Below are 13,111 nucleotides of genomic sequence, written 5' to 3'. Positions count from 1 at the left end.
CCCTCGTCCTGCCCCTGCATCCCTTGTCCTGCCCCTGCATCCCTTGTTCCCAGCCTCTCTCCATGTTTCCTGCAGCCCCTTCAGGCACTGGAGCTGCTCTAAGGCCTCCCCTTCAGGAGCCTTCTCTTCTCCAGGCTGCCCCAGCCCAGCTCTCCCAGTCTGTCCCAGTGCTGGCCCAGCACCACCCCATGCTCACTGCCCACAGGGGTCCCCACATGGCCCCATGCACGCCATCCACTCATGGTTTATTCTGGAAGCTGCAGGCATTAAGGTGTAAGACCCCCAAGGGGCAGGAGGGACATGCTGGGGGTCAGGCCAGAAATGGGGTGTTGGGAGAGGGGGATGCAGCCTTCCCGGGACACCCAGGGAGCCAGGACACGGATGGGATGTGACCTTCAGAGGGGATGAGGAGGCTCTCCTGGGTTTGGGAAGCGGAGGGGCTGGGAGAAGGGTGGGCGCATCCTTGGTGAGTCCCAGATGTGGCTCCGGGATGCAGCTGCACAGGGAAGGGCACAAAGGGCAGAGCTAATCCTGGTGGTTTTTGGTGAGGAATTGTGTGGAGGCCACCGGTGTTCCCAGCCGGAACTGCTTCACGAAGCTCTCCATCGCCCAGGAACCTGAGGAGAGAGGGGCAGGAGTGAGCAGGGATGGAGACAGGCAGAGCAGGGGATGCTGTGGGGCTGGATGCACACAGAGCAAGAGGGGAAGGAGGGCAGGAGCCATGGGCATCCCTGGGGGTAAATGGTGTTGGCTCCTCTTGGGTCCCCACTTTGGAGCAGACCTTCCCATGGCTTCCCACAAACCCACCTTAGGATGCTTGGGAATACATGGGAGAGACAACAGGCCCACGCTGCCACTTGTGGTGCTGGGAGCCTGGATGGGAGCCGCTGCATGGTGCAGGGCAGGGGCAAGGGGTCTGGTGTCTGTGTGAGAGCCTCCTCCCTGCTCTCCTCTTCCTGGCACCTCTTTCATGTCAGCTGCAGCCTGGCAGCCCTTATCTGCACCCACATCAGGCCCCAGCCGGAGCAAAGCATCCCCTTTGCTCTTGCAAAGTGCTGAGCAAAACCCGAGCTGCTGCCTCATCCGCATGGGGAGAGGGGGTCTGGGTACCAGCAGAGCCCAGCTCCCCCCGTGTGCCCCCTGCCTCCAGCACTGAGGCACTTCATAGCCAAAAAGCCCCTGATGGGCTCTACAGATGCTCCTGGTGCTGGCTCTGTGCTGTGCAACCTCCTCAGCTGGAACAGGATGTGGCCCAGGAGATGCTCCAGTGCTTGGGAAGGAGATCCCAGGATGCTCAGGCTGGTTCCTGCATCCCGTTTGGAGGAGATGTTGAGGTGCATCAGTTGCATGTGGCTGGGGGGGGTTCTGATGTCCCCACATCATCACTGACACCCATTGAGGACCCAAACCAAGCTGAGGGCAAGGACATCCCAATGGGCCACACTGGGGTCACCAGCGGGGGCACGGAGCCACGTTTCCATCAGCTTTGGCTCATTGCTGCATCCCAAGCCCAAGGTGGGGGAGATGCCCCCACAAAGGACCCTGAGGGGGCTTTGGGTTTGCAGCACCACTGCTGAGCCAGGCCATGGCCATGGTGATGGCCACAGTGATGGCCACGGTGATGGCCACGGTGTCCCACAGACACATCCATCCCCCCATGACAGCCCTGGCAAGGAGGGAGCCGCTCGCTTCGGGGTCTCCATCCATCCCCCATCCCCTCCACCTCGGGGGATGCTGATGAGCGCAGCACCAGGGGAAGGGGTCCCGGGGGGGGGATGCTCCCTCTGCACCCCCAGCCTTTCATCCGCTGGGTTTCAAAGCACTGGGACAGCCGCAGAGGGAGCATCCGGTGCCGCTGGGACCGGGATGAGAGCAGGACGAGGCTGTCCCTGGTGTGGGTGAGGCTCGGGGGGCTGTGGATGAAAGGGGAGGCAGAGCTGCCACAGGGCTGCAGGCACAGCTCCGGCTCTCGGTGCTGCGTGTGGGGCTGGGGTTTTTCCTGACCTACTTTCCTCCCTGCCAGCGCACCCAGGCTGCAGGGACGGGCCCCAGGGGAAGCCCCGGGTGATGCACCCGTGGGTACCAGCCCTGGGGACCCCACGCCAGCTCCATCGCCTTGGGTGCATCCTCAAACCGGGTGTCCTGCATCCTGCATCCCTGGCACAGGGTGACATCCCTCTGCCAGCCATCCACAGCACTGGGGGCTGGGTCACCAGGACCATGGAGCTCTCGGTGTCACCATTCCCATCAAAGCAATGTTGCATCCATAGCTTGGTCCGTTTTTGAGCTCATTTCCCAGTGGATTTTATCATCGTGCTCGGCTCTTACCTGAGCACCCACTGGAGGAAGAGGAGCACCCACTGACACCCTGATTCTTGAGCACCAAGTGGGGAAACCGAGGCAGGAGGTTGCTGCAGGGCTTGGGGAGCTCAGGGCCCCTCTGCCCTCAGGCAATGGGTGCATGGGGCTGTTTCACCCCCAGAACAAGCAGTGTCCCCCCCCACGCACCCACAGCATTGCCAGCCATAATTTATCAGCCTCATCAGCAGGGCTGAGAGGAGCCCTGATGCTTTCCTGCAGAGATTAATGATGTCCCAGCAGAGGTAGGCGGGAGGCCACCGGCTGCTCGGCCACCATTAGCTGACACTGGGGGACTGGGAGCGGGTGCTCCCCACAGCCCTTCGCTTCCTCCCATCCCTGCCGCAGCCTTTCCCTCCCCATAGGGCCCAGTCCAACCCGATTTTCCAGCTGGGTGGATCGGAGGCGCACAAGGTCTGCTCATGAGTCAATGCTGCAGCCCCGATGTGATGGAGAGGGATGGAGCCGTGGGAAGGGCTGCGGGCCGGGCTCATCCCCAGCGCCTGGTGCCCAAAGGATTCTCTGCTTCCCAAAGGACTCTCTGCTTCCCCACATCTCTGGGAGGCAAAGGCCATTCCCGGCTGTAAAACACCTTTCCGGAGCAGGAGGAGGTTTGGGAATGCTGGGGAGCATCTCCCCATGTTCCCAGGGCTGGTGGGCATCCAGTGCTGGGACACAGCAGGGAGGGAGGAGCAGCACCGCTCATCGCGTGCAATTAATCCTCCTGAGCTCGTGCTAATTACAGTTCCCACAAGGGAAAGGCAGGAGGTGGCCAAGGAGCAGCCTCCCACGGGCTGTGCACGGTCCCAACACCCCCATGGCCGGGGTTTCCCTCTGGCATCCTGCAGACCACGAGCCCTCATCCTGCACCCGGTAACCCTGGCTCTGCATCGAGTGCCAAGGGGGCATGGAGCTGGTGCTCAGTGACACAACCAGAGCACAGAGTGAATCAGGCAGCGATGGAGAAACTGAGGCTCCAAGAGGGTTCTTTGCCTGAGGCCACTGGAGGGAGGTTCAGGGGTTGATCAGAAGGAGCAGGCGTTGGGATTCTCCCTGATGAACCCAATCCCTCTGCTCAAGAGATGCTCTGGGGAACCCTCTGCTGTGAGCACCCACTTCACCCCTGTCCCCTCGCTGGGGTGACCTCGGGCACAGCACCCGATGGTGCCATCCCCATCCCCATGGCAGGGTGGGCACCGGGGCCAGCACGGAGCCATCCTCACTGCGGAGCAGAGGCTCCGGTTCCCTTCCCCAGCTCCGTCACCGCTCCCCATGGAGCTTCCCGAGGAGCAGGAGAGGGCTCCAACGGGCAGGGCCTGGTTTAGTGCCCTCTTCTGGAGGCTGCGGCCTCTTGCTGAGCTCCTGCCCTCCCGCTGGGCACACTCCGGTCCCTGCTGCGGTCCCACTGCTCCCAGCACCGTTCCTGCCTCAGCCTGGGGGCTGAGCGGCGGCAGGAACACCCTCATGGAGCTCCGGGTGTCCCCGGCAGTGGGAAGGCAGCCGGAGGGAGGGATGCATGGCACGGAGCTGGCAATGCGCAGTACAGGGATGCAGGATGCATCTCTTGTACCGCAGGACAGGATTGGGTCAGAGCTGTGGAGGAGCTGGATGAGCTCCTCACCCGTGGTCTGTTGGGGTCACAGTCAGCATCCCCCTTGTTTTCATGTGCTACCAAAGGCATTTCATCCTTTCCCCTTTGCTGCACAGGGTCTGGATGTGCCAGTGGCTCAATGGTGTTTGTCCCAGTGTGGTCCTTGAGGATGGATCCATTTAAAACCCTCGAGACACCCAAATCCCATCCTGAGGCTGCTTTCAGGGCTGGTGCCCTGGGAAGAGACCTGGCCTGGGCAGTCTCAGGCTCTTGCCTCCATCCTTGCCGTGCGCACTGAGGGAGGCAGCAGCCCTGTGCTGGGGTGGAGGGAGCTGGGAGTTGGTGCTCGTTGTGTCAGCCGGGTTTGAGCAATCCCTTGCTAAACCATCTCCAGGTCTGATCCTTATCTGTGCCCTCCGAGGTGATGAAACTCCCATGGCGCAGGGGGGAAGAGGTTCCAGCAAGGACTGGATGGAATTCACAGCCCACGAGATCTCTCCTTGCTCCCGATCCCGCTAGCCAGGCCGTTACCAGCCCTTGATGCCAAGGACTTAACACACCAACCACGTCCCATATAAGGATTTGAAACCCTTTGTACCAAATGAGCATCCCCAGCATCGCACTTTGGGAATGCTCTAACCTGTGGCATTGCCCATTCCCCTGGATAAGCCCCTTTGGGATGTGGTGCAGGACCAGGGCTGAGTCATGGCTGCTCCTTACCCAGTGAGATGCGCTCCTCAGGGCTCAGGGTGATGGCCTCATGTGCTGGCTGCTCGTGCAGGAGGAGCTGGTACCGGTGGTACCCACTGCGGGGAGGTGGCGTGGGACGGACGTAATCTGGGGGTGCAAAGATAAGGGCTGAGCATCCTCTGCACACTGCAGCCCTGCAGGCTGGGATCTGCTCTCCCACCCAGCACCAGGAGGCAGAAAACACTGGGCAGCCTGGGTGTCTGATGGGCAAGATCCTGGATCCCCCCTCTGCTAGGGGCCAGCTCCAGTTTCCCTTTCCTGAACTAACCCAGCTCCAGCCACAGCCTCTCCTCCTCTTGCACCCTGAGAGCCCCAGGTGCTCCTCACCTCTGTGCTCCATCACCCTTCCCATCCCTGCCGTACCCCTCCTCATCCTCACCGTGCTGGGCGCATCCTCCCCTGGGTTGCAGGGATCTGCTGGGGGTGAAGGTCATCCCCCCCCAGCACCCTGCTGGAGCATGGCCAGCACCCCTCATCCTGCTGCTGCCACATGGGAACTGGGGCCTAGCTGTGCTTGAAGTGCTCCTGTGCTGGGAGCAGCGGTTCTCAGGTGCGGGCAGTGTGGGGTTGATGCCTCCTCTCGCTGCTCTCAGGCAGCTGAAGCAGGAGCGAGCAGCACACGGCATCATGGAATCCCAGCCTGGTTTGCATTGGAAGGGACCTTAAAGCTCCTCCAGCTCCAACCCCTGCCACAGACAGGGACCCCTGTGTCCAACCTGGCCTTGAACACTGCCAGGGATGGGGCTTGACTTTAAAAGTTCTCCCATTAACACCCCCCTGGTGCAGCCCCTTGCCCTGCACTGAGGATGGGAGGACCCGGTGCCAAGGGACAAGCAGCTGAAGCTCCTCCGGCATCGGTCACCCACAGCCTCATTCCCTCGGGTTGTAAACTCCATGTCTGGCTTGTTTCGAACTCAAAGTGTTCGTACAACATCACAGAAGATGTTGGGATTCACCCACTTTTATCTCGTGTTTCTCTTGTTGTTTGCATCCCCCCCTCTCTGCACTGCTTTGGAGCCCTTCCAAGCACCGGGAGCTCCTAAACCACTTCTGCTTTGAGAAAGAGAGGAGAAAAAGCAGCTCCTGTTTCAGACAGTGCCCATGGGAGCCCCTCAGGTCCCCCCTCATGTCCTGTCGCGGCCAGCTCTGGCCCCTCCTCATCCCAGCTTCCAGCAGCAGCCCCCGTCCCCCATTGGGGTCTGCACTCACCAGTCAGCACGTGCCCTTTGATGTCCCCAGTCCTCAGATTCGCACCCTGAAAGGACAAGGAGAAAGGGGGGAGATGCTACAGGACCCCCAGGAGAAGGACACGGAGGTTAGGACCCTAACCCTAACCCTACCCCCCCCGCCATCCCCTGGCTGCTACCCAGGGATTTGGCTTCCCACATCTTGGCTGTTTTCCTTGCAGGGGTCACTATGGGAAGGAGCACACGGGGGTCTCTCTGTGTCCATTTGGGATGTAGAGGTGCCCTGCATGGTGTCCTGGCATGGTCCACCCTGGTGTTGGGAAGGGTGAATGATGCCGGGTGGGAAGGGGCTGGCAGTGGAGGGTGGTGATTTGCACCAGCATCCCCATGGCAAAGCTCTGCTCCATCGCGGTGCTTCTGCTCTCAACCAAAACTCCTGCCTGGAGCCCCATCACCCGGTGTGCTTGGATCCCCATCCCTGCCCTGGATGCTTCCCTGCAGGAGGGTGGCTCTGCCGAGACCACCGAGCATCCCACTGGAATGCGATTAATGGCAAGGAGGCAATGGCAAGACCTCTGGCCACATCCCATCCCTGCACACACCTCACCCCTGACCTGATGTGCTATTCCCAGCCGGCCCCCCCAGTGCTCCCAAATCCTCTCCTATGGCACCCGTTATTCCAGTCCTGCCCACACATGTGCCCTGCCAGGGCTCCTCCGTCCCAACCTGCCCTGGGATGTCTTACCCCGAAAAGGGAGATGCAGCAGATAACTGGCACATGGGGAGTGTGGTTTGGGATCACTGGGATCCAAACTCTGCTTTCCCCAACAAGAAACCTGCTCTGCATGGAGTCACCAATGGTGACAGCCTCCTGAGGCCAGTGGGAAGCCAAGTGGTCCTTGGATATCGGCTCCCTGTGGCTGGCCCTGGCCACTTTGGCAGCCAGAGCCAAGAGTATCCCAATGGGAGTGAGACAGTGACTAAGAGTTTGGGCAGTGACTTGGCAGGTTTGGGTGCTTTGGTTCACAGGAGGAGGAAAAGCCAAAGGAGAAGCACCCCAGGGTGTGCCAGGGGGGACGTGAGGCCATGGGGCTGCTCTCCCCCTGCTCAGTGTGCCCAGATGTGCGAGCACAACCTGCCCAGATGTGCCCAATGCATTCACCAGCCCCTCCACTGGTGCCAGCCCGCTCTGCATCCCTCCTCCATCCAGATGTGCACATCTGCTCTACCCAGCTGTGCTGCTCCGGGCTGGCAGGGGAAGCTCAATGCACGCCCCAAGCTCTCCATGCGGCCGGGCCGGCTGCCAGCCCCCTGCTCTTCAAAGGCAGGGACTGAGGCTTTTCCCTGCTCCTGGTTGGGCTGCTCCCGTGCGGGGACCTTGCTGCTATTCCTGGCTTCGCCATGGGCTTATCGGGAGAGGCTGGGCCTCCTCCCTGTTTTCCTGCCTGCTGATGTGGGCTGCCTGCTCGCCCCGAGAGGCAGTGGGTTCTGCCTTGCCGCGGGGATGGGAGAGTCAAAGGATAAAGCTCCTTTTAAGAGAGGAGAACAGGAAGAGGGCGGGAGGGAGAAAGTTGGGGATGAGCACTTCAAACCTGCCTCGTTCTGTTTGGTAGTAAACAGCTCTTGTGGAGGTGAGGCTGCACACAGTGGGCACCAGCTGCTGGCTGCAGGATGGGAGCAAAGCCCTGCTTGCTCCTTCTGGTTCCCACCCGGAATGAGAGGGATCTGCAGCTGGTAGGGAGGAATAAACCCCCCGTTCCAGCCCCTTGCCCCTGTGCTGAAGCAGCAGTGAGGGCAAGGGGAGCATCTCATCCCGAAGATCCCTGCCAGGAGCGGAGCTAATGGACGCTGATGAGCTGCCGTGTTTATTAATGCCCTTTTATGAGAGCATTAATAGTTCCTAATGACACCATTTGGGCTTCCCAGCCTTTTATCTTCTCTTTCTCTTTCCCCTGCCGAGGACACAGTGTAGGAGGTGGAATTAGATATTTCCACCCTCCGGTCCATGCTGTGCCGGTGGGGCGCAGGATGCAGGCGGGATGCTCACGCCGAGACCTGGACAACCTTAAAAGTCAGTGCCACACAGTCTGTGTGCCAGGAGCTCCTCTCTGCGCTCATCCCCTGGCTAAAACAGTGAAGGAAACGATTCCCACCCCATTCCCAACACCACTTTGCCAAGCCGGGCACTGCAGCTCTCTGCGGCCAGCACCTCACAGTGCGGAGGGGATAAATAAACACAAATACACGAATAAAGCAATGAGTCACATTCTGTTTGCCTCTTGATCTTCCTTTTTTTTCCCCTTTCCCCTCCTTTCCTTTCTTCCCCCTCTCCAGAACGTGTCTGATCCCATCGGAGAGGAGGGGAAAGGGTTGGGTGGCGAGAGCACCAGCGATGCGCCCGGGCGAGGATGGAGGGTTATGGAAAGTGGGTGTGGGAATCGGCACAATCACTGGCAGGGGACCAGGACAAACAGATGACGGATGGGACCCAGCAGCAGAGCGGGGCTGGGCTGCTGCTGCCTGCCTGTGAGCACACCCCAGCCAGGACCTGTGCATCCCAGGACCCCATGGGAGGCATCGGGATGCTGGGAGCTGCATCCCACAGGAGCAGACGAGGTGCTGATGTGATTAACCAGCAATTAGCCAAGTGGGGAAGTTAATCCCCAAACAAACAGGGCTCCTCCTGCGCTGCACACAGGCCTGACAGGGGGAAGGCAGCTTCAAAGCCAGCACAGTCAGGAGCCCACATTTGCTTTTCCCTCTTTCTGTGATCTTTCTAATGAGGTCAGGGTTTATGTGTTGGTTCTCAGAGCATCCCGGGAAGGGCAGAGCTGCCGGGATGGCAATCCAGCCTCCTGCGAGCAGAGCATGGCCTGGAATGTGCAGTAAAGGAATAAGATGCCTTCAGTCTGGATCTGTTCAACCGTGTCCTTGCAGGGGAATGTGCACACTCTGCCTCCTGTCCACCCAACCCAGCTCTGCTCCTACCCCAGCTCCCCGGCACATTCAGGCTCATCCTGCTTCCCAACAGAAAGCATGTGAGGGAAAACCTGGTCCAAGAGAAACTCTCCCTCCAATTAGTTCTGCATGGAGAGAGCAGGGAAGGGCCCGGCCGGCTCCCAGCACTCCCAAACTCCAGCCTTTCCCAGGGTTTCCAGCTGCTGTTCACATGTGAGCTCGTTTCCATGCTGATCCCTGTGTTGGGGCATGGGATGGACCCGACCATCCTGCTCCGACCCTCTCTCTGCCAGGGTCTCCCTTGCTTTTCCAATCACCATCAAGCCCAAAGGAGATTGTCAGCCCCTTCCATGCAAATCCTGCTTTTATTCTGAATGTCACATCCCTTTATGCCAATCTGATGCCATTGAATGGTTGTGTTCTTCCCATTGGAAAGGAATTAGTAGAAATAGAAAACGACAGAGAAAGACATGGAAGGAGTGGATGGAATAAAAGCCCCATCCAGAGAAACCTCCCCTTTCCCACTGGAACCAGACCAGCTTTCCCAATCCCAGATGTTATCCTCAGCCTGCTGGTGCTTCACCACAGTCCCAGTTCCTGGATCCTGGAGATGACTCAGTTTAACTCCCCTGGCTCAGCTGGAGATGCAGCCCTGGACTGGAGGCAGGGATGCTCCCAGCATCCCACTGGAACACAGATATCCCGTGCTTCCAGCCTATCTCCTAATGGCCTGGACACTTTGCTTTCCATGCGTGCAAGTGATTAATAGTAAGAGACTGATCCAGTGCTCCAGAGCCTCCTGCTCCTCTCAGCATCGTGTCCTGCTGAGCCAGATATGTGCCATTGCCTAGCTGCAAACCCCAAATTACCCATAGCTCGAGCCCAGGACTTTGATTCCCTTTAACTCTCATGGATTTCTCCCATTCCTGGTGCTCTTTGGCTCATCCGCTGTCAGTCTGTGCATGGAAGTTGGATGAACTACATCCGAGCTACACACAGGCACAGAAATAGTGGAAAAGGTGCATTTCTCTTCTCTCTGCGGCAGAGCCAGGGCCTCAGTGGGTGAACCTGAGGGGTTGGTACTCCCCAGCTCCTGGATCTGCCTGTCCATGGAGTGACAAGCATTGGAATTGGGTGTTTTTAACAGCAGCATCCTGCCAGGACCCCACTCCTCACCAGGCAGCCCCCACCACATAGATGCTGCTGCACAAATACAATGCTGATGCTCTACACAGCTCCATCCTCAAACATGAACTGAGGCTCCATTGAGCCCGAGGGGTCCCATTCCCACCCTTGGGATCAGGCTGGAGCAGGAGACAGTGGCCAGGCTGGAACGTGACCAATCCAACACGGCTCCGAGGCTCCAGCTTCCTGGGGTCAGCATCCCCAGCCCTTCACCCTGAGGATTATCAGGCAGTGCTTACAGCTCCTTGGTGTGGTCTGGCTTTCTGCTGGATTGCTATAAATGGGGAAGGCTCCCATAAAAATATATTAAAGAATAAATATCAGGCACGGTTGTAATTTCAATGACTTGTCTGATACACCCTAATGCCTCAGGGAAGGACGGGCTACAGGGTTATTAAGTAAGCAAAATAAACCTAAATCACCTCCGTGTTGGGCTCTTTGCGAGGTTTTTAATCTAGGAACGTGGAAGCAGCAGGGCCAAAAAGCTGCATTTAATAACCTGAAGCACTGAGGAGCTGCATGATGCAGAGCCCAGGCTCCTGCTCCCTCCTGGAAGTCCAAGGATGGTGTTTCCAGTGCCAGAATATCCCATTTCAAAAGAGGGAGGCTCTGCTGGGTGGATTTCCAGTGAGCGACAGATTCCTGCCTGGCTTAGGCGTTGCTGGCACACACGGTGCCTATCTGCACCTTTCCTTATGGATCTAGGTGAGGGGTCCATGCCTGCGGGGTGGAGGCTGTGATGACACCCAGATGGTTTGGAAACCTCAGCCAAACCCCTTCTGTTGAGAAAGGAGGAGGTTTCATGTGTTTTATTGAAGTACCTGTGCTATGAGGTTGGGAATGGGGGAAACGGGATGCAGGATGCTGGGCTCCATCCTCAGATGGGGGCCTGGCAGCAGAGATGTGGCTTTGCCAGGACACTGGAAGTGATGGATGTGGGAGCTGAGGGTGGTGGGTTTGCCAAGGAACAGCGTGAAGGAGGTTTCCTGCTGCCCCTTTCCCTCCAGGATCCCTGCTGGAGAAGCATCAGGGTTTGCTTAAGTGAGAAAATTGCCCTGTTTGACTAAAAGCTCATTTAAACCAGCTCCTGGAGAGGGCTGTGCAAGTCCTGACTGATGCCGGCTCCGCTCTGCCTTGCTCCTGCTTGCAGCGGCTGGAAGCTGGAGCAGCACCAGGCACATGCAGTGGGGAGGCTGCAACCTCCAGCACCCCAAAGGACCCTTATGGGAGCGCTGCAATCGCATCCTTGCGTGGTTGCCCCCGTCCCCCAGCCCCTGGGATGATAAGGGCAGCTGGGATTGCTCGGAGCAGGGATGTTGATAGCAGCCCCAGGGGTGTGTTAGGAAGCCGCATGGATGCTGAGCTCCGTGGCTGCCTGGGTTTAATATCCCGGTGGTGTTGCAATGCAGGCGAGCTCATGGAGGAGCTGGTTGCCAGATGAGTCAACCTGACCCTGCTGCCCGCCGAGGGGAGGGCTGTGGGGGGCTTCATCCCACACAGGATCCAACCAGGACCTCCCATGAGCATCCCCTGTCCCCTCGGTGCCGGTGGGATAACAGCGGATGCTGGTGTGGGAAGTGGAGCTGGGTTCGGAGGAGGAGGAAGGTCTGAGGATGGCTCCGGTGTGGGGGGATGAAGGGGAAGGGCAGGTTTACACCTCACTGCTTGAACATGCCACTGGCAACACCGATTTTCCCTGCATCCCAATGTGCTCCACACTTTGCCTGGTTCTTCTCCAGGAGATCCACCAGGATCTCCCTATATTCACCCCATGGAAGCAGCAGGCCACTCAATACCCCCGGCACTCATTGGGGCACCCCCATCACCCCCAGTTCTGATGGGGAACACCACAAAACCTCCAGAGAAAGGTGAACCATGAGAGGTCTCAAAGCTGTGAGTAAAGGCCTCGAGATTCCAACACAGAGAACAAGCTTGAACTGGCCAGAAAAAGGGCTGGGTAGGACTGAAAAGGTCTTTTCCATCCCAAGTCTCTGCAGTTCTGGAGGGTGGAAAACTTGTTTGCGTGCGTGTAGCTTTAAGATGAGCTTGCTTTTCCAGCAGCAGATTTCCGGAGGATTCTTGGAGAAACACCAAATTTTGCCTAATTCAGTCATTTAAAGGCCTGCAGCCTGATTCCGTGAGGATGAGAGCGGAGCCTGCACTGAAACCAAGCCCTGGGGACAGCCGTGAGGATGTGCCTGTGGGGAGGCTCTGCCGCCTGCTTTGCCTTTGGGGATGGGAATAGGTTTGCTTTGGTGGTTGCAAAGCACCAACAAGGACTGCCCAAGCCATAGTAAACAGCCATAAACACGTCTGTGGGGCACGTGGGCCTCAACCTCTCCTGTGTGAGCAGCACATCCCTTCGTGAGGCATAACCAGGCTGGCAGAGATGCTCTGAGCTTCAATCTACTCCAAAGGGAAGGGATGGAGAGGAGGGCAGAGCACGGCTGGTGATGCTCGGTGCATGGGACAAGCAGTGGTTTCCCTTCAGGAAGACAATGCAGCCCAGTCACCTCCTATTGTGCCGCAAGGAACACTGAACAACCTCCTGTTTTCCAGCCAGCCTGCCCAAAAGCAGCATCTCTGGAGTGCTCCTGCATTTCAGAGCAGGTTTTTGCACTGGTGATCATAGGCATCATGGGATGGTTTGGGTTGGGACTTCAAGGCTCATCCAGTTCCAGTCCCCTGCCACAGGCAGGGACACCTTCCACTAGACCAGGCTGCTCCAAGCCCTGATGTGATGCCGCAAAAGCCTGGTCCACACCGAAGCATCAGCAATGGCTGGGATTGAAATCCTGGGGGGGTTGAGGCTGGTGGTACCCAACAATGAGCACCAGGGAGGGATGCTGTGCGCAATGGGGATGCTGCACACAATGGGGATGCTGCATCCCCCCCGGCAGCCACGCAGGGCTGGGGGGCACCTCGGGGCACACACACCACAAACCTCCCCTGCAAATTCCTCCTCCCTGGGGTGTCTGATCCCCATCCCAGCACCTTCCCAGGCACGGGGGTGGATCAAAGCCCGCGCGTGCCAGCCCTGCTCCTGCTCTGGGCCAATTTGGCTATTTCGGCTTCTCTAATC

General features: G+C 58.6%; 1 protein-coding gene across 6 annotated transcripts in view; it reads right to left on the bottom strand.

The window, feature by feature from the left end:
• Positions 1-230: 230 nt before the first annotated feature.
• PEBP4 (phosphatidylethanolamine binding protein 4) overlaps positions 231-13,111 on the bottom strand; it is a 66,522-nt gene continuing 53,641 nt past the window's right edge. For all 6 annotated transcript variants that reach the window (XM_034070484.1, XM_034070481.1, XM_034070486.1 and 3 more), the window contains 3 exons: positions 5,909-5,954; positions 4,670-4,786; positions 231-617 (listed from right to left, as the gene is read on the bottom strand). In XM_034070484.1, the coding sequence (XP_033926375.1) occupies positions 526-617; positions 4,670-4,786; positions 5,909-5,954 (255 nt within the window). In that variant the 3' untranslated portion in view covers positions 231-525. The remainder of the gene's footprint in view (positions 618-4,669; positions 4,787-5,908; positions 5,955-13,111) is intronic.

The sequence above is a fragment of the Melopsittacus undulatus genome, chromosome 18 (assembly GCF_012275295.1).
Source record: "Melopsittacus undulatus isolate bMelUnd1 chromosome 18, bMelUnd1.mat.Z, whole genome shotgun sequence".
Lineage (NCBI taxonomy): Eukaryota > Metazoa > Chordata > Aves > Psittaciformes > Psittaculidae > Melopsittacus > Melopsittacus undulatus.
Note: the sequence above shows the minus strand (reverse complement) of the source record. Positions and strands in the feature narration are given on the sequence as shown.